Source organism: Dromiciops gliroides, chromosome 1, assembly GCF_019393635.1.
Source record: "Dromiciops gliroides isolate mDroGli1 chromosome 1, mDroGli1.pri, whole genome shotgun sequence".
Taxonomy (NCBI): Eukaryota; Metazoa; Chordata; class Mammalia; order Microbiotheria; family Microbiotheriidae; genus Dromiciops; species Dromiciops gliroides.
In genome coordinates this window covers 457,530,141-457,556,138 of record NC_057861.1, presented here as the reverse complement: position 1 = coordinate 457,556,138, position 25,998 = coordinate 457,530,141, and the positions used below count along the sequence as shown (strand labels likewise).

Genomic DNA, 25,998 nt, shown 5'->3' with positions numbered 1-25,998 from the left:
AGAACCCTGAAAGTGGTTAGAAGGGTTGATAAAGGAACTGAAAGAATCAACTGGATATGAACTTTGTTAAAAAAAACTCAAAAGAAAAATTAATAGCTTAGAACAGAAGCTCAGAAACCTTAATGAATTAATGGACACTCTGGAAAAATAAAGAATGGAGGAAATAATTTAGAACAAAGTAAAAATACAGCAGAATATACTCCATGCATGCCACTAACAAAAATAAAAATTCTATATACACAAAAATATTTAAAATAGCACTTTTTCCCCAGCAAAGAACTGGAAATAAAGCAGATATCCATTAATTGTGGAATGGCTAAGCAAGTTGTGGTATACGAATCTAATGGAACATTACCGTGCTGTAAGAAATGACAATGATGAATACAGAGAAGCAGGGAAAGATTCAGAGTGAAATGATCAGAACCAGGAATACAAATAACAATAATGCAATCAATGGTAAAGGGGAAAAAAAACACACAAAAGAATTGAAACTGAATTTTGTGAAATTATAGTAACCAAATATGACTCCAGGAAACAAATATGAGAAGAATCTTCCTTCTACTCCTTCTCTGTGGGTATGATCTGTGAATTCGTAGATCAAAGATTTTGAACTAGAAAGAACCTTAGTGGCTACTTAGCCCTACCCCATTATTTTACATTTATATTGGAGAAACTGAGTTCTATAAGGGATAAAGGACTTGCCCAAGGTGACAACCATAAGTGGAAGAGCCAGGCTTCCTCTGGTTACAATACTTTTGGGAAACTTTATTTTATAATTTTTTTTTTGAATGTAGAACCTAGGTTTTTAATTTCAACATGCCTCCCTCAGAAGTTCAGTTAATCTTAAATTATTTGTTTGTTTTCCTAGCAAGTTGTTTTATATTGTAGATACTTCATACTTTTCCCAATTTTTCTTTTTTAACTTTGCTCTGCAATTTCATCCTATTATATTTAGCCAACTCCTTACAAAGAGATTTAGTCACTAAAAGTAAAATTGTTTTAGGGCTATCCTATGGCATGGATTCCATGGGCAATAATAGTGAAGCTTAATTCTTCAGTGAAAGCTACATTCAATATTGATGTATATATGATTCTATACAAATAAGAGAATGGATTATAAAAATGGAATCAACAAATGCCATTTTGAAAGGCTACATCTTTTGCTTATATAAATAGTCATGGTTCTTGTACTCTCACTTTTGAAATATACTACATAATGCTCCAAATGAAACAAGACATAGCACTTTAAAGTTTGTAAACATTTTCCTCATAGCTGTGTAAAAAAGTGCAAATATTATCCCCATTTTTACAGATGAGAGCCTGAATCTAAAGGATATTAAATTACTTATTCAATCACACACAACTAATAAGTGTAGTGACATAAGTATTAAGCATTAACCCAGTTTTATCCTAGAAAACCAAGGACTAAGCATCTTATACATTTATTTATCATTTGTTTATTTAGTTAGTTTTTTGCAGGACAATGAGGGTTAAGTGACTTACCCAGGGTCACACAGCTAGTAAGAGTCAAGTGTCTGAGGCCAGATTTGAACTCAGGTCCTCATGAATCCAGGGCCGGAGCTTTATCCACTGTACCACCTAGCTGCCCCTATACATTTATTTTGTCAGGTGCTTGAGAAATATTTCTAAATGACCTTTTGGGAATAATAAAAAGTCCATTATCTGATGCCACACCTGATTTGTGTAGGAAAAGATACCTCTTTTTAAAACATCATCTAGAATGAGAAACAGCTTATGAAAAGTGGGGAATTTTTCCCCTTAATGATCAAAATTGTACCCTTCAAGAAAAAAGTGATGTTATCTTCCTCTCCTAGTACTTCTGTTTCCATCCTAATTTTCATAATATTTTGAATTTGAGCATTGATAATCTTATTTATGTGGAAAGTTCTACATAATTTTGCCTTCTATCACTTCCTTTTTAAATTTTTTCTGCTCACACTACTCTACCTCATCCCTTCACTCTATACATTTGTTAGGTTACTTGAATTCTTACACTCAATATTGTCATTGAAGATAAGTTAGCATCAATTTTTGGGGGGGGGGTAAGAGCAATGAGGGCTATGTGCCCAGGGTCACACAGCTAGTAAATGTCGACTGTCTGAGGTCAGATTTTAACTCAGGTCCTCCTGAATTCAGGGCCAGTGCTTTATCCACTGTGTCACCTGGCTGCCCCCCTTTTAGCATCAATTATTAACAGCTATACTTTACTACTACTACTATAATTTGTGGGATGGTTTTGAAGTGATGGACTAGATTAAGCACACCAAAGTAATTTGAACTCTAATAATGCCTTTACTTTTCTAAATCTTTATTAGTGCTGATTCAGGTTCCAGTTTCTGTATAGTTGGAAAAAAGAGGCATACAGTTTAACATGGTTCATGCTACTTTCAGAAAAGATATTCAAACAAAGGAGTAAGATTTTGTTGCATTATATTTGAAGAAAGTATTCTAAACATATGAACAAAATGTGTTCCTTAAATATTGTAAGCCTAGCCAGCTCTGGGAAAATTCATTTAGTTTAGTTTTAGGTTTAGATATTTCAAAAAGAAGGGCATTGATTTAGTTACATACCTAAAGTTTTATGATGTATAATTAAAATTATAGTTTCAAATGTACTGTGCCTGCCTGGAAAAAAAGAAGCAAAAATCTTTAAAAATACTTCTGATGGATCTGTCAAGCCTATGCATACTCTTTTGATGAGGAACAAGTACTCAATACCACACAGTAAGCTATTTCACTGAACTTTATCTAAGGTCATCATTCTTTAATGTAGCATCTTGAAGTTATTCCCAGATTCAGCAAGGCTATTTTTACTGTTCACCTCATAATTAAAGCCCCAATCTGATGTGCTACTCTTTTGCTAGTTGTGCCAGAGACAAAATCCAGCAGCAAAGCATTTTAATTAAAATATCAAACAATGTAAATAAGAAGGAATGGAATCAAATAATTAAACATTTAGACAAGGGGGTATAAATCTCCTCTACTTCTATTTTTTTTTTAAGTGAGGCAATTGGGGTTAAGTGACTTGCCCAGGGTCACACAGCTAGTAAGTGTTAAGTGTCTGAGGCCGGATTTGAACTCAGGTACTTCTGACTCCAGGGCCAGTGCTCTATCCACTGAGCCACCTAGCTGCCCCTCCTCTACTTCTTGTTGAATTATGGTTCTTCAGTCTCTCTTATCTCTTAACTGATCAACCAGCATATTGTCTGAAAAAAAAAATCTCCAAACAGGCCTTCAGTATGATCTAGCATTTCACCTTATTCATCTTCTTTAAGGGGGCTCAATATGAATCAACTATGTGATATGGCTCCTGAAAAGGCTAATATGATTTTGGGATTCATTGAGAGGCATCCATAGTTCCTGGATTAAGGTTGTAATAGTTCTCTATACTCTGCCCTGCTCAGATGACAGCTTGAGTCTTGTGTTCATTTATAAATGCAACAGTTTAGTAAGGTCATCACTTGGCTGGATGGTGAATAGAAGAGAGCAACTGGTATATGGAAATGTCTTTAGATCATGTCATCAATCAATTAACAAGCATTTATTAAATGCCTGTTGTATGTCAGGTGCTGTTTCATGTTCTGAGGACATGAGGCCCAAAAGGAAGGAAAAGTTCTTGCCTGTGAAGAGCTTACATTCTATTGAGAATGTCATTTTAGGATTGACTATATGGGTTGTTGTGGTAGCTAAGTGGCATAGTGGCCGGATCACTGGGCTTGGAATCAGAAAGACTCATCTTCCTGATTTCAAATCGGGCCTCAGACACTTAATAACTGTGTGACTTTGGGCAAGTTACTTAAACCTGTTTGCATTAGTTTCCTCATCTGTAGTGTGATGAAATAATGGGATTTAGAAGATACTCAAAGACCCACCTGGAGATTAATCTAGACTAATTGTGTCAAGTGAGAGTGATTGACTGCTGATTAGCCTACTTCAAGTTAACTGGATTGTAATCACACCTGGCTATCCCTTAAGAAAGTATTGTTCTCAGAAGCTAGACTGTGAACTCAACTTGAGAACACCTTCAAAACCAATGGATTTGGATGACACCACCCAATCAGCTTGAAGCAGTGTGTAAGGACTGCCTCTGTTCCAGACCTATAAAAAGCTTCCACAATCAGCTTGCTAGGGAGTTCCTGATTAAAGCAGGCTCCTGGAGGAGGACTTGAGGAAGAACCCAACCAGGCTGGAACTCTAGGCTAGGTAGGACTTCTTTTTTCTTAATTTTCTGAACTCCTTGTGAATATCTGTATGCTTTAATAAATGTTTAATGCCCAAAGAGTGGTGCTGAAGCTTCTAATTTAAGGCGATCACACAATATAGATTTTAAACATCCCAGTAGGAAATGACAAACCACTCCTGTATCTTTGCCAAGAAAACCCCAAATGGGGTCATGGAGAATTGGACGTGACTGAAACAATTGAACAACAAAAGGAGCTACTGAGGGGAATGTGAGTCTTCAAGTGCTGTCATATGGAAGAAGGATTATGTATCCTGATTGGTCCCAGAGAACAGAACCAGAAGCAATGAATAAAAATGCAAAGAGATAAATTTATGAGTGATAACAGGAAAAAATTAATATAAATTAGAAATATCCAGAAGTAGGATGCGTTTCCTCAGGAGATGGTAGAGTCACCCTTATTTGAGGTCTTCAAGGTGAGGATCACTCTTCCCACAAATGATTCTGGACATTCTTTTTCAAATGTGTTGGATTTAATAGTTGCTAGAGTCCTTTCTAAATCTAAAATTGTCTTATTCCTACATGTTAAATCCTGGTCCAGAAGTATAGATTCCACTATCAAACATCATCTTTTTAGCCTGCTGTTCACTTTTCAAATTAATTTTCTTCTTCATCCCTTGCATCCAAATGGGAAGCAATTAGGAAAACACACTGCATTTGTGTTTCTTGCCCAAGATTTTTAAAATCTTTAGCAATGCTTTCTAAATCCCTGGCTATATCCTTTACACTCTCAGGAATCCCCAGAAGCAAATAGTAACCATCTATTTGGACCCAGCTTGAGAAGACTGCATATCTCTATTGCTTTTTATCAGACTGGAATTTCTAGTTTTTGGCAATGGCATACCTGGAATTATTTTTGGATTATTTTTGGATAAACTTTGGGGTTCCTTCCATGAGGTTATTGGTTGATTTTTTTCTATTTTCATATTGACTTCTTGTTCCAGTATATTGGGACAATTTTCTTTAATGATTTCTTGAAATAGAATACATAGGGGGTTTTTTGGGTCATGGATTTTAGGTAATCCTATGATTCTTATGTTAACTCTCGTCTATTTTCCAGTTCAGTCATTTCATAATAATAGCATCTAACATTTTCCTCTATTTTTTTATTCTTTTGGCTTTAAGAATTTTTGTTGCCTCCCAGAGTCATTAAATTCTGATTTTTTTTAAAAAAGAGTTTTTAAAGAAAGTTACTAGGATAAGGTTTTGTACTTACTCTGTTAAACTGTTGATGCTTTTTTCAAAACACTCCTCTATAGTTCTTATTTATTTTGTAATATCTTTAAAAAATTTTTTTTAATTACAAAATTTTTTTTTGCAGGGCAATGAGGGTTAAGTGACTTGCCCAGGGTCACACTGCTGGTAAATGTCAAGTGTCTAAGGCCAGGTTTGAACTCAGGTCCTCCTGAATCCAGGGCAAGTGCTTTATCCACTGTGCCACCTAGATGCACACTGTAATATCTTAAATTGTTTTATTTAAATTTGGGGGGGGGGGTCGGGCAATGAGAGTTAAGTGACTTGCCCAGGGTCACACAGCTAGCAAGTGTCAAGTGTCTGAGGCCATATTTGAACTCAGGTCCTCCAAAATCCAGGGCTGGTGCTTTATCCACTGCCTCAGTGGCTGCCCCTGTAATATCTTTTTAAAACTCTTGTATCTTTCCTTTGAAGAATTCTAAATTTGAAGAATTTTTGCATGCCAAGTGTTTTTTTCTTTGAACTTTTTATGATTATAGGTATTTTTGGTCATTCTCCTAGTTTTGTGCCTTGGTCATCTCTGGCATTATAAAAGTCCCTTTTTCCCCTCTAGTATTTGTTGATAAGGCCTCAATAGGTGATTTCTAGGCCTCTCCTCTTCTAAGGATCAAATCAAGTTTAGGAATTATCCTTTAAATCAATACTGAAAGAGTTTGCTGTTGAAATACATTCAACTCAACAGGGATACAGGAATAGAAAGAGGGGAAAGGAAAATGAGAAAATACTTAAGGAGGAATTAGTCATAAGCAAAGTAAACCTTAAGCTTAGAGAAGGGATGGTGAAGAAAAATTTATAAGGAAAAAATATTAAAGTATAATAACTTGAAATAAAGAGGGAGAGAGGAAGAGCCTAGAGAAGAAAAAGTATAATATAATGACAGTACAAAACAATTAACTATCATCACTGTGAACAGGATAAACTCATCCATAAAATGGAGAAGCAGAATGGATTAGAAATGAAAATCCAAAAATGTGGTGTTTACAAAAATCATACTTGAAACATATTCACAGAATTAAAATATGAGGTTAAAGCAAAATCTATTATGTCTCAGCTAAATAAAAAAAAAGCAGTGGTAGCAGTTATTTCAGGCAAGGAAACAGCAAGAAAGACTTACTTTAAAAAGAGGGAAACTACATTTTGGTGAATGATTACAATGTATATATTTCAGTACCTAACACATAATGCATCTAATAGTATAGCTTATAAATTGTATTACAAAGAAAAATAGAAAATAAAGCACAATAATGAGGGACCTCAATTGATAAATATGATAAAAAAATAACTAGGAAAGAAAGTAACAATATAAATAGAATTTTAGAAAAAATAAATATGATAGACATCATTTATTGAATAGGAATAGAAAGGAATCAAAACAATGTCTTGTTTTGGTTTATTTTGGTTGTTGTTGTTTTGGGTTTTTTTGCAAGGCAATGAGGTTTAAGTGACTTGCCCAGGGTCACAGAGCAGCTAGTAAGTGTCAAGTGTCTGAGGCTGGATTGGAACTCAGGTCCTCCTGAATCCAGGGCCAGTGCTTTATCCACTGAGTCACTAAGCTGCCCTAATACAATATCTATTCATGATTTCAGAGAATTGATGATGAACCGTTACCTATAATTGAGAGGTAATGGATTTAGGGTATAGAATGGAACATATATTTAGGTATATCTACAGTAGGGGAATATGTTTTGCTGCTATGCATATTTGCAACAAGAAATTTACTTTTTTCTTGGATGTGGGAGGAAAAGAAAATTTTTATTAATTAAAAAATAGGTGAGGGAATATATTAAAGATGTGACATGTATGATCTTTCATCAGGTCATTGTAGTTTTACTTTGTTACAGGAGGCTTTTCACAAGGTTGGAGTAACCTGTAAATATTTGTCATGTAACAACAAAACATCAATAAAACCACAAGTTTAAAAAAATAATGAAATCAAAGAATGCTACAATTCCTTAATAGTATAAGAAATGTAAATCAAAACAACTCTGAGAATTTACCTCACACCCAGCAAATTTGCAAAGATGACAGAAAACAGAAATAGTTAATTTTGGAATGATTGTAAAGACATGCATATTTTTGTAGCATTGCAAATTGCTCCAACCATCCAGAAAGCAATTTGAAATTATGCTAAAAATATCTAAATGTCCATAGTCTTTGACCTAGAGATCTCACTGCTAGGAATATATCACAAAGAAGTCAAAGATATGAAGTTCCAATAGATACCCAAATATTTATATCAGCACTTTTTGTAGGGCAAAGCCCTGGAAACAAAGCAAATTCCCATAGTTTCGGAAATGATCAAGCACATTATAGTACTTGAATGTGAAGTAGTAAATATAAAGACTGCAGGAAAATATGGGAAGACATATATGAGCTGATGCAAAATTAAGTAGGGAACTAGGAAAAAATACTCACAATGACTATAATAATAAGACACAGCTTTTTACTAATACTTAACAATTTTATAGATGTACTTAATGTTTTCCTTTCAATAACCTTTTAACATAGCCACACTTTCATTACAGACTTTCTTTTTTCTAACTTTAAAAAAAAAGCATTGTTTTACTTAATTTTCTCTATTGATGTCTTTTTTATTTTTCTTAGCTCCCCTTACTTATTTTAAGTCTTACCAACCACTTTATCTTTTTCCTTCTCTTTGAGTATTCTTCAGGTCTTTAACCTCCTTCCTTTTGATTTAACCTTTTTTCTTTCTTATTTTCTGCTTCAGCTTTTCCTTAACTTCTCTGAAATTTCTTCTCCTCAAGTTCAATCTCTAGCCATCTTCTCAAATTTGAATCCCACTATTGCATCAGTAAAATAAATTGCATTAATAATGATAGCTGGGAAATAGTGAATTATGCTAATCAGCTTACTTTGGTGTGGTGAAATGTGGTTCATTGAAAAGACCACAGCATTTGAAGCCAGGAGTCCTGGATTTGAATCACAGCTCCACCACTTTTTATATCTATCATCCTGGGCAAATGAGTGCGACCCCCTCCAGTCCTCATTTTATTCACCCACAAAATGAGGGCATTCTATGAGATTAAACAAAAGTCTAATGTTAAGTGATTCTGTCACTCTCTTTTGTCTATCCAGCCATTAGATTCCATTCTCTACTCTTTCATCTTCATTTATTAAGATCTAGTAAGTAACGTTATAATTGTATTATTTTTATTTATGAAACATCCTAAAAATTTTAGCCAGCACATTTTTATGCTCTGTACTAATTTTATATTGCCATCTTTTTAATTTAACTACATTACATACTTCATTTCCCCCACGATGTATGCTTGATATCTCCCTATGTGTCTTTTTTGGCCTCTCAGCTACAGCTTATGATTTATCTTTTAATAAATATTTGTTGAATTGAATCTCTTAGTAGAAAATGCTGGGTTCTTTCAACACAATTATAGTTGTTGGTCTGCTAATCCTGTGAGTCAATCTACACTAAACAAGAAGCTCATATCAAACTCTTGGCAGCTTTAGTTAAAATTAAAATGCATGCTTAACTGTAGAGATTGTCAAGTGTGGAAATAATATTTGTCCAGCTGGACAGCTTTCTTTTGTAGTCACTAAATGAAAGTTGAGATTCTGTCTCCTCCTTGAAAGCTTCTGTGTCAGGAAGGTAATTTGGACTGTTTGTGGTTTGACAGGGATTATTAAAATCAGATGAAGTGAAGGGAAGCAAGTGTGAGAAAGCAAAATTGACACTGACACTCTCTATTATTTGCAGCTTGAATCATGATGACTATGTTGATATGATAGATTCACTGTTGAGATATGTTAAGCAGCAAATAAAATAAAATGCAACTATAGTGATGGATTTTCAGATTTAACTTGAAGAAATCCAATACTTACTTTCACTGATTGCTTTTTAAATAGAATTTTAGGTTTTCCCATGTGAATTTGTTCTAACCCACAACAAATTATCTTTCCCTTGATTTTATGGGGGAAAAACATGTACTGTGAATGATATATTATAGAGGATTAAAAATTAAGAGGTCACAAGATTTAAACACAAGAAAGGTCTTAGAGATCATTTAGTCTACTCATGAGGAAAGTTGGTAAGAAATTCACTATATTGTTTTCATGGGTGCTTATTGCTTTTTTTCTCTGAGTTTTCATTTAGAAGACATTTTTTAAAATCTCAATTTTAGGTCATATTTGTAGTTAATAGTTTTTGAAGATACAATAAAACTATGTTATATTGTTTGAGTTTTAAAAAAAAACCAGAAACTAGTTACGAGAGAAAAATAATACAGGATTTTTCTTACTTAATGGAATAAATTCCTAAAAGGGGACTTTATGGTATAAAAATATCATTGCCTATAAACTAAAATAACGTCTGGAAGTCTAGGGACAAATGAGGGAAGAGAAAGAAGATGAATCAAGGTTAAGTGAGGTAGAAGGAGGGGTTCTAATCAGTTCATATGTAGGAAGAGGCAGTGAGATGGAGGGGAGACTATGTGCCTGCTGGCCTTGGGCTTTGAGGACTCCAAATCCTGAGAGAAGCCTTTGATGGAACCTCATCCACTACCAATCACTGGAAGTAGACCTGGAACAGCTACTGACAGACCCTTAAATCATTTCCCATGGTAGCAAGTGCTTGGGATGGGGGCTGGGGCTTTGAGGAGTAGATAGCTGACACCAGTCTTCTCTTTCTCCAGCCACCAGATTATACTTTTGTTTTAGCTTTCTGCATCATATCCCCATACATGCTGAATAACTACTCTTTGGACTTCACTCATAAAGGATACATTTCTAACCTTCTGGCCTTTCTTATCCCACAAGTTCTCAGCCTCAGGAGAATAAACTGATCGCTATTTTATTGTACAAGGACAAAGTTAATAGTTTTGACCAGCTGTAAACACTAGTCTTCCTCCTCAGCTACCTTAAAATTATGTATCAATGTGTCCCCATTTCTTTTTCCTGGGTGTTACTTCTTTGCTAGAGTTAAGGAAGTGGGTGTGGTGAAAGGAGAAACTGGTAACCCTTCTACATACTTATACTATGTTTCATAATGTAGGAACTACATTTTATTCCTGCTTAAAATTTTATTGCATTCATAGGACTCTTCTCCCTCCCCCTCCAAGCCTTGTCTGCTCTACTATTACTTTCTTTCAATCCCTCTTTGGGGTTACTTTCTTCATTCTCCATTTGTATTCTTTACTTAATCTCTCTCTGTCTTTTAAAGAGTTCTCTAGAAGGTCTTCCTCTTATTTCCTCTTAGCCTCAGTTACTCCATTTTCTTCATCACCAATTCCTTTTGCAACCACTCTTTTTCATCCTAGAGTTTCTCACTTTAAATCTGGCCTCATTCTTGCTCCCTAGCCTCCAGGTCAGTTGGCTGCTCTTCACTGGAGGGCCTCATATTGGGCTCTACCATCCTCTCCCATCCCAGGATCCTAGGACTGAGCCCTCATTGTTACAGGGGAATCATAGGCAGTGTCTCTACCCCACTTTTCAGAGCCCAGGAAGTAGGAGAAGTGTTCTTCTGTTGAGGAAGGGGTAGAAGTTCTTCCACTCATGGGTTCCCACATGAAAAACATGGAGACAGTTCAAAATGGCTACTCACTTGGAAGTCATCTCTGTATCACTCTAAACATGAGGAAAATTGGTAAGGAATTCACTATATTGTTTTTAGGGATGTGTTATTGATTTTTTCCCTGAGTAGTTTTCCATCAGAGGCATGTTTTTTCTATGCTTTTCACATTCATTATAAAAAAATTTAGGCTACATTTATGGTTAATGCTTTCATTATTGGGATAAGACTGGACCTGTGATTTCTTTTTTTTAATAAATAAAAGTCTTTTATTATTTCTAGTTACATAGAAGGATAGTTTTCAACATTTGTTTTCATAGGATTTTTTTTTCTTTGCAGGGCAATTGGGGTTAAGTGACTTGCCCAGGGTCACACAGCCAGTAAGTGTTAAGTGTCTGAGGCTGGATTTGAACTCTGGTACTCCTGAATCCAGGGCCAGTGCTCTATCCACTGCGCCACCTACCTGCCCCTTCATAGGATTTTTAGTTCCAAATTTTTCTTCCACCCTCCCTTCCCTCCTTCCTCCCCAAGATGTAAAGCAGTCTGATATAGTTTATATATGTTCAATCACATTAAACTTATTTCTGCATTAGTCATCTTTTGAAAGAAGAATCAGAACACAAGGGAAAAAACTCAAAAAAAGAAGGAAAAAAAAAACAACCCAAAAGTAGAAACAGTATGGTTCAATATGCATTCAAAATCTATAGTTCATTTTTCTGGGTGTTGAGAACATTTTCTTTCATGAGTTCTTTGAAATTGTTTTAGATCGTTGCACTGCTGAGAAGAGCCAAGTCTACTGTGATTTCATTGGTATGTGGAACTCCCGATGAGGAAACCAATACTTGTTCTGTAACTTGCAGTTTTAGAGAGTTGCCTCTTATACTTTTAGTTTTAGAAGGCATTTACTGCTTCTCAGGCTCAGGGCTCTCCCCCCTTTAAACTTACCAGTTGGCATGAACACAAAAAAACAATGGAAAATAATGAATTATAGACCAACATTGCTACAGAGGAAAGAAAACAACAGAAAGCAAGGCTAAGGATAAAAAAGGACAATTTTAGAAGACTTTTGTGCAAGGTCAGCTCTGATTCCTTTGAACTTTTTATTTTTTATTTGTATTTTTATTTATTTTTTTTTTGGCAGGGCACTGAGGATTAAGTGACTTGCCCAGGGTCACACAGCCAGTAAGTGTCAAGTGTCTAAGGGAGGCTTTGAACTCAGGTGTTCCTGACTCCAGGCTTGGCACTCTATGCGCTGCTTACCTGACCTTATCCTTCAACTAGATGGGGACAAATAGATTCTATGGAGAACTATAAAATATCTTCCAAGTCAGACATATGCCTTTTTGTTGTTCAGTTGTTCAGTCATGTCTGACTCTCCATGATCCTGTGGACTATACATGGTACAGCAGGCCCTCCTATCCTCCATTATCCCTTGAAGTCTATCCAAGCTCATGTTCATTGTTTTAGTGACACTCTATCCATTTCATTCTCTGCTGTAGCTTTCTCTTTTTACCTTCAGTCTTCATCAATATACATTACTAATCAATTGATGTAAAGACCCCAGAGGGCACAATTAGGAGCTTAGTTGAGAAAGTTGTGGAGAATTAAATTTAGGTTGATTTGAGATCTAAGTGTTACATTTGCCTAGAAGAGAAATGGACTGCCTCAAAAGGTAGTGGACTCTCTTCATTAGAACTTTTTAAACAAAAGCTGGATGATCATTTACAAGATATACTATAGAATGGGTTCTTGTTCAGGTAGGGTTGGATGATCAGAAGTTCTTAAAACCTGGATTCTGTAAATAGAAGCAATTAAGATAGATAGGGGCAGCTAGGTGGCGCAGTGGATAGAGCACCGGCCCTGGAGTCAGGAGGACCTGAGTTCAAATCAGACCTCAGACCCTTGACAATTACTAGCTGTGTGACCCTGGGCAAGTCACTTAACCCCAATTGCCTCACTAAAAACAAAAAACAACAACAACAACAAAAACCAAGATAGATAGATTATTATTTTTTTTTTTTTGGTGAGGCAATTGGGGTTAAGTGACTTGCCCAGGGTCACACAGCTAGTAATTGTCAAGGGTCTGAGGTCGGATTTGAACTCAGGTCCTCCTGAATCCAGGGCCGGTGCTCTATCCACTGCGCCACCTAGCTGCCCCTGAAGCTATATTTTTGTCAGGCTCAGTTGGGAATACGTGCAGTTCCTACTTCTTATGATTCTTGAAGACTGGGGAAGGGGGAGTGATGTTTGGGAGCCACTTTTAAAAATGAGATTTTATATCCAGAATATTTAATGTTAGAAATAACAATGGATTTCAGGTGTCTTTCATTTAAATAAGTATAGTTTAGTACTTTAGCAGTAGCTTATGCTATGTAGCAATGAATTGTTCTTTGAATCTCCCTGGGAATTAATTTTAGGCATTAAATTTTTTTTCAGTCAGGCTTGCTTCTCATCATTATAATTTTCATATAAACAACAGATTCTAATACTAAACTATTCATTCACTCCAATCCATCCTCCACACAGCTCCCAAAGTGATTTATCCTTTCTCTTCTTGTGAACGTGGCACACCTCCATACAGTAAAGTCTGGTATCTCTGTTTTTTTCTATAGGAGCCAACATAAAGAACTTTGGACTTCCAAAATCTAGTGTTTCCCTTCCCTTCCCTTCCCTTCCCTTCTTACACACACACACACACACACACACACACACACACACACACGCGCGCGCGCACACACACACACAGTTTGTTTTAATTGGCCAAGATCTGTCCTCACACTCTCCTCCCAACCCTACCTGACACTGAGAACATAAGAAAAAAATATAACCTGTTATGAACATGTATAGCCAATCGAAATGACTTTCTACATTGGCCATGTACAAAACAACATTTGCTTCATTCTGCATTCTGAGTCCCTTACTTCTGTATCAGGAGGTAGGCAGCATGTTTCATCATTAGTCCTTTGAAATCCTGGTTAGCATTATATGCTAATAAGGGTTCAGCACAATAATATTCCACCCTATTTAGATACCATAATTTGTTTATTCAACCCTCCATTTATTGGCATCCCCTCAGATTCCTATTCTTTGCTTCCTCAAAAAGAGCTATAAATATTCTTGTACATTTTTAGAGTTTATTTTGATTATTACTAATCCTTCCCTTAATGTAACTTCCTTCTAATTCCCCCTTCCCTCATTTCTCTCCTATTTCACTGTTGAATGAAATGTATTACTGTATGTAGCAGTGCATGTGTGTATTCTTGCTTTTAATCAGCTCAGAGAGAAAGGTTCAAGTGTCAGCCATTCCCCCAGCCCCTCCTTGTTTGTATAGATGTCTACTTGTGCACCTTGATCATATAAGTTCCCCCAACCTTCCTTTTACTCCTCCTGCTCCTCTCTTTTCATTTTTTTCTTAAGGTCATCAATTTATAATAGAACCACTCTCACACCTCGTCTAATTGGTCTTCTAGCCTGATGATGAGAGGGTTCAAAGGGGGTGCATGTATCATCTCCCCATATTTGAATTTAAGCAATTTATCCTTGTTTTGTTTTTTATCTCATTCTCATAGATACTCCTTTGTTTGAACTTCAGAGTTTCTCTGCAGCCCTTGTGTTTTCATCAGGAATGGTTGGAAGTCCTCTTTTTCATTAAAAATCTTCCCTCCCCCCCTCCGCCCCCGCCCAATCCAATAGCATTATTCTTAGTTTTGCTGGGTAATTTGTTCTTGGTTGTAAGCCCATATCCTTTGCCTTCTGGAATAGGGTATTCCAACTTCTCTGTTCCTTTATGTGTATGACTACTAAATCATGTGTGATCTTGACTGTGGCTCCTCCATACTTGAATCATTTCTTTCTAACTGTTTGCAGTATGTTGGGTTTGTTTCTTTTTGGTTTTTTTTGACCTGGAAAGTTTGGATTTTGCCTGTGATATTCCTTGGAATTTTCATTTTGGGCTTTTTTTTTTTTTCCAGAAGATGACTGGTGGATTTTTTTTCTATAACCATATGGCTCTCTGGTTCTAGAGATCTGGACGGTTTTAAGATGTATTGAAACAGGATGTCTAGGTCATGGTGTTCAGAGAGTTCAACGATTCTTAATTCTTTTCTTCTTAGTCTGTTTTCTAAGTTAGTTATTTTTGCTATGAGATATCTTGGGTTTTCTTCTATTTCTTTAGCCTTTTGGCTTTATTTTAATATATCTTCATGTCTTATGAAGGCATTGGTTTCTAAATGGTCCATTCTTATTTTCAGGGGAGTTTGTTGCTTGGACAGAGTTTTGTATCTCTTGTGCCGAGCTAATAATTCCCTTTCTAATTCTTCCATAGCTCTCATTTATTTTCCATTTCCTCCACTAAAGTCCTCTCATTCCATGTAAAAATATTTTTAAAAATTTTAAACTCTTCATCTCTTCCAAGGAATTCTAGTTGTTTGTTATGTTGAAGCTATGTTTTTCTCAGGCATTGCTTCTAGGTGTTTTGCATTCATTTTCTCTTGCATTTGTGTCTTGAGTATCCCTGCTACAATAATAGCTTTTTATGGTGGGGGTTCTTCTTTTGTTTGCCCATTCTTCCAGCTTATTTCCTGACCAGTCACTTGTTATTAAGGCTGGGATCTGCCATACTTCTGAAAGGAAAATCTGGGCTGGCCCTGTAGCTGCTTTCTTGGAATGTTAAGTATTGTGTCATTCTGAGTTCTTAGAGACAGACTGGGGACCTGCAAACTTTCAGTGCTCTCAAAATGGTCTACTCCAGACCAACATTTTATTTGCTTCTCACCCTCCCCTTCCCACTCTTCTCTGAGCTCTGCAAATTTCTGACCTGTGTGGGTCTGTACAAAAGTAGACTGCTGGTGGACTCAGTCTTTATGCATAGAATTTCAGAAGAGTAAACACACATTAAATCTGTTAGGATCCTGCAACATTTGACACAGATGCATTTGAGAGAATAGGGATTTTGTTATTATTGCCTTAATTTGAAAAGACCAGGGTCACCCAGTGTATCCCCTGCCATCACTAGTTGTCTTGACTTTTGTTTTTGCCATTGGATTCCAATGACTCTGGAGGAGAGAGTGAAGCTGATGACTTTGTGCAGCTCTGGCTCACTTAAATCCAATTCACACACAAGTCAAGACATCACCCTTATGAGGTCATTTAATAAAGAAGGATGAGCAACAACAACAAGAAGTCTCTATTCCCCTGGCTAGAATTCTGTTGGATCAAAGTGACAGAATTGTAAACTTCTCTTTGGTCTTGGATTCCTGCCTTGGTTATTCCTTTGCAGGCTGGATTAAATGCTGCAAATGAAACCCTATTCTAGGCCAAGGGTCTGAGCCACAACACTGCTGCTGCTGGCATCCTAATTTCCTCCCTTCTCTATATGCAGCCCTGAGCCTCCCTACCCAGAAACACGACTCCTCTTTTTTTCTATCAACCCTAGATCTATAATCTGGAACTGGGTAGTGGCCAACAAAGCTGCCATAGTATAGTGTACCTGTGCCTGTTGCAGTGCCCTGGTATGGGTTTGGTGGTACTCCTGATGGGTTAGGGACTTCTTGCCTGAGAGTGCAACCTCCCCTGTCTGTGGCTGTGCTCTGCTGGAAGTGTGCTCCACAGTGTCTGTAGGCCTATCTATCTGTCTCTCTTTGCAGACTTGGCTGCTCACTCTAAACTCACTCTGACTTTATCTGGATCTCCCCACTAGTATTTAGTCTGGTGCATTTTCTAGATCTGTTTGGAGGAGTTTGTGGCCATAATCTAGTCCTAACCTACCTTTTTAAAATTCATCCAGGAACTGTCTATACACAAAAAATTTACTTAGAAAATTAGTGTAAATAAGATTGCTGAGGAAATTGATTTTTAATTTATAAATTTGTTACTTCTTGTTTAGGTACAACAAACACTCAACCAGACTCCACCAATTACGTTTCCCAAAAGGCTGGTATGTAAATTTTTCAGTGTGGTAGGAAAAAAAGCAATGAATCAGAGGACCTGGGTTCAGATCCTGGCTTTGCCACCTCTCTGGGACTCAGTTTCCTTATCAGTAAAAAAGATTAAAATAAGATAAAAAAGATAAAAAAGATAAAAGATAAAAAAGAGTCGAACTTGATGATGGCCAACATCCCTTCTAACTCCCATGATTTCTGTGTGTTACAAATACTGACCATTTGGGCAGAAACATCTTTGGGTAGCCAAGTGGCACATCAGTCAACCTTGGAGGACCTGAGTTCAAATTCGGCTTCAGACACTTGATACTTCTAGCTATGTGACCCTGGGTGAGTCATTTAATCCTGATTGTCCCAAACATCTGGGGTCATCTCCAGTTATCCTGTTGTATATCTTGCCACTGGACCCAGATGGCTCTAGAGGAGAGAGTGAGGCTGGTGACTCTGCACAGCCTTGCCTCACTTAAATCCAATTCACTGAAAGTCATAACATTACCTCCCTGATATAATGGTCCTCTTTGAGAAGGACAACAACAATACTGACCATTATGTTTACTAGAGTTTTGTTGTCTCTCAATGTTGATTTTATTCACATTGCTGCAATTACTCTGTAGTTATTCTTCAGGATTCTTTGTCCTTATTTTGAACCACTTAAGAGTAAAGGGATTTAATTTTTTGCAAGGGAAATATTTAAATCACATTTTTCAAGTATTCAGAGACACTAGTGAAGGCCCATCCACAAAAAACTGATATAGTAATTACAGATCATTCTTATTATTGGACTGACTAGATGCACCCTGAGATTTCCTCTGAATTCTGAGGTTGTATGACACTATTTAATCATTGGAAAAGATTCCTTAAAAACTAATTAATTTTTTTCCTCTTATACACACATCATATGTAATAGTATAGCATATCTTTAGCTGTTATTTAGTTAAGACTTTTCATTAATTTAGGGGTGCGAATTGGTGGGGTTTTATAGGACCTAAAATTTTCCTGTGATTTCTGTCACTTTGGCCCACTATTAACTACATGATTTGTGTTTCCAACTTTAAAATATCTAATTTTATGCCTATACAATCATATATGGTGAATCAGGGCTAATTCTAGAAGAATACTGAAATTGCAGCTAAGATTTTAAGGTTTCTTAGTATCCATGTCATAGTGAGTAAGGAAAAGAAGTACACATAAAACAGGATAAAGGCATATGAAAAGAGAGATATTGTTTGACCGAAATTTATTTTTACATTGAAAGCAAGCAATGTTCTGTTTGGATGGCAAAAATTCTGACAACTTATTTACTTGTACATTTACATTAGTTTATATTCACCAATACAATAGATTACTGCTTTTGTCAAAGAGGAATTTTTTTTAGAACTCTTACTATAGAAAGCATAATGGTTTGTTTCAGGCTAAAAAGAGACTATGTCTAGCTACTTTCCTGTGTGAATAATTGTATGCCTATCAACATTTCAGTTTGATTGTAGAACTATGAAACTTCTATAAATATTAGTGATGGTCTAGATAACAGTCTGTAACAAACAAAAAAAAACCAATATTGGGGCAGCTAGGTGGCACAGTGGATAAAACACCAGCCTTGGATTCAGGAGGACCTGAGTTCAAATCCAGCCTCAGACACTTGACACTTATTAGCTTTGTGACCCTGGGCAAGTCACTTAACCCTCATTGCCTTGCAAAAACCAAAATACCAAAACCAAAACCAAAAAAAAAACCCCCAGTATTGCCAAGACTTAAGAAGTGAAATTGAATGGGACAGAAAGGTTTGATATAAAACAAGGATTTTGTCTGTATTTTAATTAAAAAGAGAAGAAATGGTATGTTTGAAAATATTAACAAATGGAAATAGGTTGAGGCTTTGTTTCCTTTTTTGTAACAAAGTAGTATTTTTTCAGTATCTTAACAACCTTAAAAAAAGATAGGCTCTAGAAACTCAACAAATGTGAGAATGGAAATTTCTATTCTAAAAAACTAGATGCCTTCATTTATCTTGGGTTAAAATTTATAATTCTAGGGAGAACTGTCAGCTGTTTGTAGTAATGACTTGATCTACACACCATTCTTTGATCATATGTGAGTGTCATTACTCTTTAGAACTTTAGTTTGTCCTTGAACTTGCTTAACATGTGGACCTAACATTTTGCCTGTCAGCTTCTTTAGGAATATTTGTATTCCCTTATGGTGAAGTTTTTAAATTGTAGTGCAATCAATCAAGTATTTACTAAATACCTACCATGTGCCAGACACTGTGCTGGGTATTGGGAATACAAAGAATGAAACAATCTATAATTGAAAAAGTTTATGTTATAATGAGATGAGTATGTGTAAATATATGTATACATACACATACCTAAAATGGATATAAAGATAATAAATACAAATACAAAATAGTTAAATAAAAGTAATTAAGAAAAATTATTATGAGCAGTTGAGGAGAGGGGTGGAGTTTAATGAAGAGCTTCATGAAGAAAGTAGTGCTTTAGTTGTGTCTTGAAGTAAGGGAAGTATTATGTAAAGCAGAAACCAAGAGGGAATATATTCCAGGCATGCGGTGTGACCACTGCAAAAGCAGCACAGAAGTGGGTTCTGGGAGCTATTGAGGCTCTTGAATGAGGAATAGAGAGAGGCCATTTTGGCTTGATTGAAGAATGTAAGAAGGGGGAGTATTGAACAGTGAGACTGGTTGGGGCCAGATTGTGAAAGATTTTAAAAGCTAAATAGAGGAGTTTATATTTTAATCCTTAAGGCTATAGGAAGCCACTGGAGCTACATTTTTCTCCCAATGGATCAGTTCCATGTGTTGCCATAAAACCCATGAGTAGGTTAGATTTCCTTTGGGAAACTTAACCATGTTTTTAATGACCCCGAGATTCTTCCTTAAATAAAAGCCCATCTTTTTAGCAATTTTTTTTTTTTTAGTAATGCTGTATTGCCACGGGATGGAATGCCATAGTCTCCATTTACCACAATTAAAGTTGAGTGTCATCCAAAGGGTAATGAAGAGACATATGGTGCTTCTATATAGGCTGTAACACTTTACTAATCAAGAATTGCACAAGAGATGTGACATATAAAGGAAGTTCTCATAGAGATAAATGAGTAGGGAGAAAAAGATAGGTTATATGTAAGCAAAGAATCAGGTGATAACCAATAGGGACCCCCAAATGATCCATTAGTATCCAGGCAATGCTGAGAGATCTAGAGGAAGGTCACCAACATACTGTATAGAACTCCTGTGGGGAAGCATTGCTGAGAATTTCTCTGGATGGGCTAGTACAAATGAGTATCAATCTGCATCACTATAGAGTACTGATGAAATTATAAGATCAATCAAAGTATGGGAGGATTGAATAGCTCTCAGAATCAGTTTCTTATTTACTCTTTGATCCTACACATATTCAGTATAAGTTCAACAAGCCTTGGCTAGACATTTGAAGAAAAGCTCCATGTGGAGTTGAATTATTGAAGTGATAAAATTAAAGAGAAAAAAATCAAAGTAAGTATCTAGCAATAGTACAAGAAAATGTTTACTGAAATAGAGAAAAAAAGGGAACTTATGTAGGGGTTTTTGGAAAGATGTTAACGGGCAAGTAGAGATCTTATATTATTTGTATGAGCTGTCTTTTGATCTCATAAAGTAAAATTTTTTACTCTGCCTTATTTTAGTGTTTTCTGGCAGTGATTAGAACACATTCATATTTTTATTATAAACTATTTCTTGGGAATATATAATTCAACTATTATAATTTGCCTGGGGCTGAAATTTGATCTACAGGTACTTGGCTAAAATGTATTTTTCAAAGAAAACTCTTTAATCATTTTAAAAGTCAATAATTAATATTTGCCTAAAATACTTTTTTGAAGTATTAAATAATTATTTCTACTCTCATGAAAAGCTCAATTAAATAGGAATTAAAATCTGAAGACATAATATCATAAAGTAGTATTTTTAAAAAATAATCTGCATTGGTTTTTGTTTGTTTTGTTTTGTTTTTTTAACCTGTGTTATTGTGTTTTAAAAGTCATTAGTATTATGGTCAGAATAATTTCTGTTCTTTATTATCCATTAATTAGGGCATTGTGTTTCATTTGAATTGTTGTCACATTATTTTTTTTTTCCTGATTGACAATCAGTAGTTGTAAAATTATGAAGCCTGCGATTATTTAGAGTCTGTTGCACAAGGAAATGACAGAGCAGAAATATTTGGGTTTGTTGGTTCTGGTGAAGCCTGGTGTGATTAGTCAGAGGGTGATTTGATGAAGGGGAAATGAGCTAGCCTCTTTGGCTTTGGTACTTTTATGGGAGGGATAGGGTAGAGAGTAAAAGATAAGATCATAGACTCAGTGCTGGGGGGGATTGTAGAGTTCACCTAATCATCATTTTATAGACAAGGAAACTGATGCCCAGAGAGGTTGTCACTTTGCCAATGACCACAAAGATGAATCCATAATACTTTAAGCAAGATGAACTGATCACTTCTTAGCTTTTGCTGAGAAATCATCAAATGTTACAAAAATTCATATGAATTATTAAATCATTTTTCACACTCCAAGATCCTCAGGAGCGAGAATGATGAACCAGCAAACATTTCTGAGTATCCACAGGTAACTTTACTGCCCTAGACACCTTAGCAGAGAAAAGGCACCTCCTTAACAGAGTTTATCATTTTGTTGGGGAGATGAGACATATGAAAAAGGAAACAAACTCCAGTTTTTTTATGAGACTCGAAGGGCGTTGTTGAGAGTGTTGGATGCTAATTTGGGAAAATATAGATTCTGTTCCCTGCTTGGCACACAGTCATTTTATTAGGAAGATTAACTCCAAAAATATTACATCTTAGATATGCCTTTATATATACTTTCAAGCCTCAATAACCTAGCAATAGTTCATGTATGTTTCTCTCTTCAGAGCAATCTTTCACTCCTTAGCCCTTTCAGAACACTTTGTGCCTCTCCTAAGATTTTCCTACATTCTAATATGTGTTAATACTATTTACACAGTGTAGCATTCTATCTCCTGAACTGAATCAGAAAGTTTCCTGTTAATTGTGTTTTATCCTGGAAGCCAAAGCATGTAATAGGTATTTTATTAAGTATTTGCTTAGTTTGCTCCTGATTTTTCACATTTGTCCCAATAAACTGTGAAAAAATTAAAGGGCACAAGCTATACAAGTAAGGGATTATGGAAACAAAAGAGCTTTGTGCTTTCCATCTCTTTTTTATTACAGTTCCCAGACTGTGATAAGTATTCAGTAAAAATTACAAGATGATGATCTACTACTGTAGAGCAGAGCCAGTAACACCATTCCCTCTTGGCAAGAAAGAGGATGTTGTACAAACATGTATATATACAATGTAACATATACATATACAATGCAATCTTATCAACACTGCTCTCACAATGATTTGATCACATCATTTTGACTATTAAGAAATAACTAGGGGGGGGGCAGCTAGATGGCGCAGTGGATAGAGCACTGGCCCTGGATTCAGGAGTACCTGAGTTCAAATCCGGCCTCAGACACTTAACACTTACTAGCTGTGTGACCCTGGGCAAGGCACTTAACCCCAATTGCCTTAAAAAAAAAAAAGTTGTGCTTTGGGGCAGCTAGGTGGCACAGTGGATAGAGCACCGGCCCTGGAGTCAGGAGTTCCTGAGTTCAAATCCGGCCTCAGACACTTAACACTTAACTAGCTGTGTGACCCTGGGCAAGTCACTTAACCCCAATTGCCTCACTAAAAAAAAAACAAACAAAAAACCAAGAAATAACTAGGGGGACAGCTAGGTGGCACAGTACATAAAGTGCCACTTCTGGATTCAGGAGGACCTGAGTTCAAATGTGACCTCAGACACTTGACACTTACTAGCTGTGTGACCCTGGGCAAGTCACTTAATCCTTACTGCCCCCCCCAAGAAATAACTAGGAACAAATGCATGTACATATACATGTATGTACATATGCATGTACATACATGCATGTACAAATGCATCCTGTATGTCTGTAGTCAATAAACATTTATTAAGAGTCTACTGGGGGGGCAGCTAAGTGGTGCAGTGGATAAAGCACTGGTCCTGGATTCAGGAGGACCTGAGTTCAAATCCAGCCTCAGACACTTGACACACTTAACCCTCATTGCCCCGCAAAAACAAAAAACAAAAATAAATCTATCTGATCATGTTTTTTCATTTTTTAATTTCTCCTTTATTACAGTACCAGCAAAAAAGAATTTTTAGGATAATTGTATTGGTCCTTATATCACTATTAATGTCAATCTGACAACAATCATTATATAATGGTACACCAACACTGGTTCTGGTGTGTGTGTGTGTGTGTGTGTGTGTGTGTGTTTAAGTTCATCAGAAAAATTTTGTGACTTGTTATTATACTTTCAACTGCATTAGTAGGAAGAAAGAAGAGGAAAAAATGTTATCTTAAAGCTCATAATGGTTATTGATACCATACTGAATAAAATATGAAACTGGTCTAAACTTTAAACATAGAATCAAAATTAGCTATCATAGGACTGTATTAAATCTGACTACTGCTTTGTACCAACTTGCTACTAAAAGGAATGGGAACTAGGAGAGGATAGATATGAGATATTTTATAAAAAAGTTAAGGGGAAAACTTATTGAGTTTATACAACATTCATTTTTTTCTTATTCTTTTCTTTTACAGAGTTCTAAGTTGTAAGTATGCGGTTTTCCTGGTTCTACCTTCTTCATTATACATCAGTTTCTATATCTTTCCATGCTTCTCTGGATTCTTCATATTTATAATTTCTTATGGTATAGTAATATTCTGTTATAAATGATTGACTAAAAAACCCATTTATTAAGCACTTACTATGTTTAGAGCACAGTGCTAAATGAGATGCTAAGCCCATTATTGTCATGGGCTTAGAAAAACTATTAAAGCGTTTTTCCTATATTTTATGCAAATCCAAATCACCACCACCTTTTTGTAAGTACTTTATTCCTTAAATGTAAAGCCTTTATTTTTATAACAAATTAATTTTTAAATTTTCTTACTTCAGCATATTAATCATTTTATTTCTGAATGATTTTATGTCCAAAAACCCCTGTATGTCTTTTGAGCCCTCTTTTCAATAAAAAAAAGTTTTATTTCTTTGTTGAATCCCCCCCACCAAAAAAAAAATAACTCTGGAAAATTCTCCAGTAAAGCTTATTTCATTTACTTTCAAAAATTAGAATGATGAATCTTATATTCATTTTAACAAATATTTGTTTAGTTTCTATTTTGTGCAAGGAATTGTGTTAGTCTTTTGATAGATAAAATGATGAAAGTAAAATGGTTCCTGCTTTTATAGTGTTTTTAGTTTAGAAGAGGAGATAAGATTTGTATAATACATACACATATATAATATTTTTTATATTCCAAGGTGAATAGAATAATTAGAATTATAGAACTTTAGATCTAGAAGGGAAGTCATCTAATTCAAACCACTTTTTTTACAGATAAAATGAGGGCCAGAGAGGTTATTAGTTATGATTATTTTGACATGGGGTAAAATTTCAGTTTTTATTATTTTATTATTTATTTATTTATTAAAGTTATACATGTGCAGTCATGTAAAACATCTCCACATTAGTCAGGTTGAGAAAGAAAACAGACAAAATAACTTTAGAAAGAGGAACTAATAAAAAATTATACTTTAATATATATTTAGATATCATCACCTTCTCTGTAGATGGATCGCATTTTTCATACGTCCTTCTGATAGCATCCTGCTCATCATTTCTTTCACAGTTACTATTATTAACTGTATTACCCTCCATCCTATTCCCTCCCCTTGATATTTACTCTAATTTTCTATCTTCTTTTACCCTATCCCTCCTCAAAAGTGTTTTGCTTTTTACTGCCCCCTACCTTCCTTCACCTATCTCCTTATCCCTTATACCTTTATCCCCTTCCCCTCCCACTTTCCTGCAGGGCAAGATATATTACTATACCCACTTGAGTGTGTATGTTATTCCTTCTTTGAGCCACTTCTGATAAGAGTAAGGCTCACTCACTCCCCTGCTCCTTCCCCATCTTCTCCTCCACTCCATAAACTTTTTCTTATTTCTTTTATGTGAGCTACTTTATCCCATTCCACCTCTCTCTTTCCCTTTCTTCCAGTGTGTTACTCTCACCCCTTAATTTTATTTTCAAGATGTCATTATGGGGCAGCTAGGTAACATAGTGTACAAAGCACTAGACCTGTATTCAGGAGAACCCGAGTTCAAATCTGGCCTTAGACACTTGACACTAACTAGCTGTGTGACCCTGGGCAAGTCACTTAACCCTCATTGCCCCACCAAAAAAAAAAGTGCTACATGTTCTAATTAAAATTTCTGTTTTTAAATATAAAACATGAAAAACTGGGAGTAGTAAAAATATTGCTTGGCAAGCAATTTGATTGAAAATAAAAGAACTCATAGTATATATATATGTATATATATATGCATACATGAATGGATGGATAGATAAATGAATTTATTCATCACTTTCTGTGCCAAATGCTGGGAAGGTAAATAGAAAAAAAAAGTTCTTGCTTTCAAGGAGTTTATACTAATTGAGGGAGGATATATACATGCATACATATATATACAAAACATGAATATACATATATAGGATATATATATGTGTGTGTGTGTGTGTGTGTATATATATATATACACGCACACACATATATGAAAATTCAGCTGCAGAACAAGACCTTAAAATTCAAGAAGTGTTATCCTGCAGGGCAGAGAACCTGGAGGACATTTGTCCACTCCCATTGAAAGAGTGGGCCTTAGGGTTCAAGTAGGATGTTGATACTTTCTGACTGATTTGGGGATTAGGAAATCACTGTCTAGTCAGGAAGGAAAAGAAAAGGGGGCATTAGTAGGAAAGTTTGGGGTGTGTTGAGGGGCTCTATAGTGGGGGAAGAGGAAAAGTGATTTGCTCTCATTGTAGCAGTTCTCCAGGCACCCC

At 35.8% G+C, this 25,998-nt stretch overlaps 1 protein-coding gene across 5 annotated transcripts in view; it reads left to right on the top strand.

The window, feature by feature from the left end:
• KIAA0825 (KIAA0825 ortholog) overlaps positions 1-25,998 on the top strand; it is a 553,950-nt gene that overhangs the window by 33,024 nt on the left and 494,928 nt on the right. For 3 of the 5 annotated variants that reach the window (XM_043974059.1, XM_043974031.1, XM_043974021.1), the window contains exon 2: positions 23,695-23,804. The exons of 1 other annotated variant lie outside the window; for it this stretch is intronic. Coding sequence is in view for 2 of the 4 variants with exons in the window: in XM_043974031.1 (XP_043829966.1) it covers positions 23,802-23,804 (3 nt within the window). In the remaining 2 variants the exon portion in view is untranslated. The remainder of the gene's footprint in view (positions 1-23,694; positions 23,805-25,998) is intronic. One more of the 5 variants, XM_043974041.1, reaches the window with a different exon arrangement.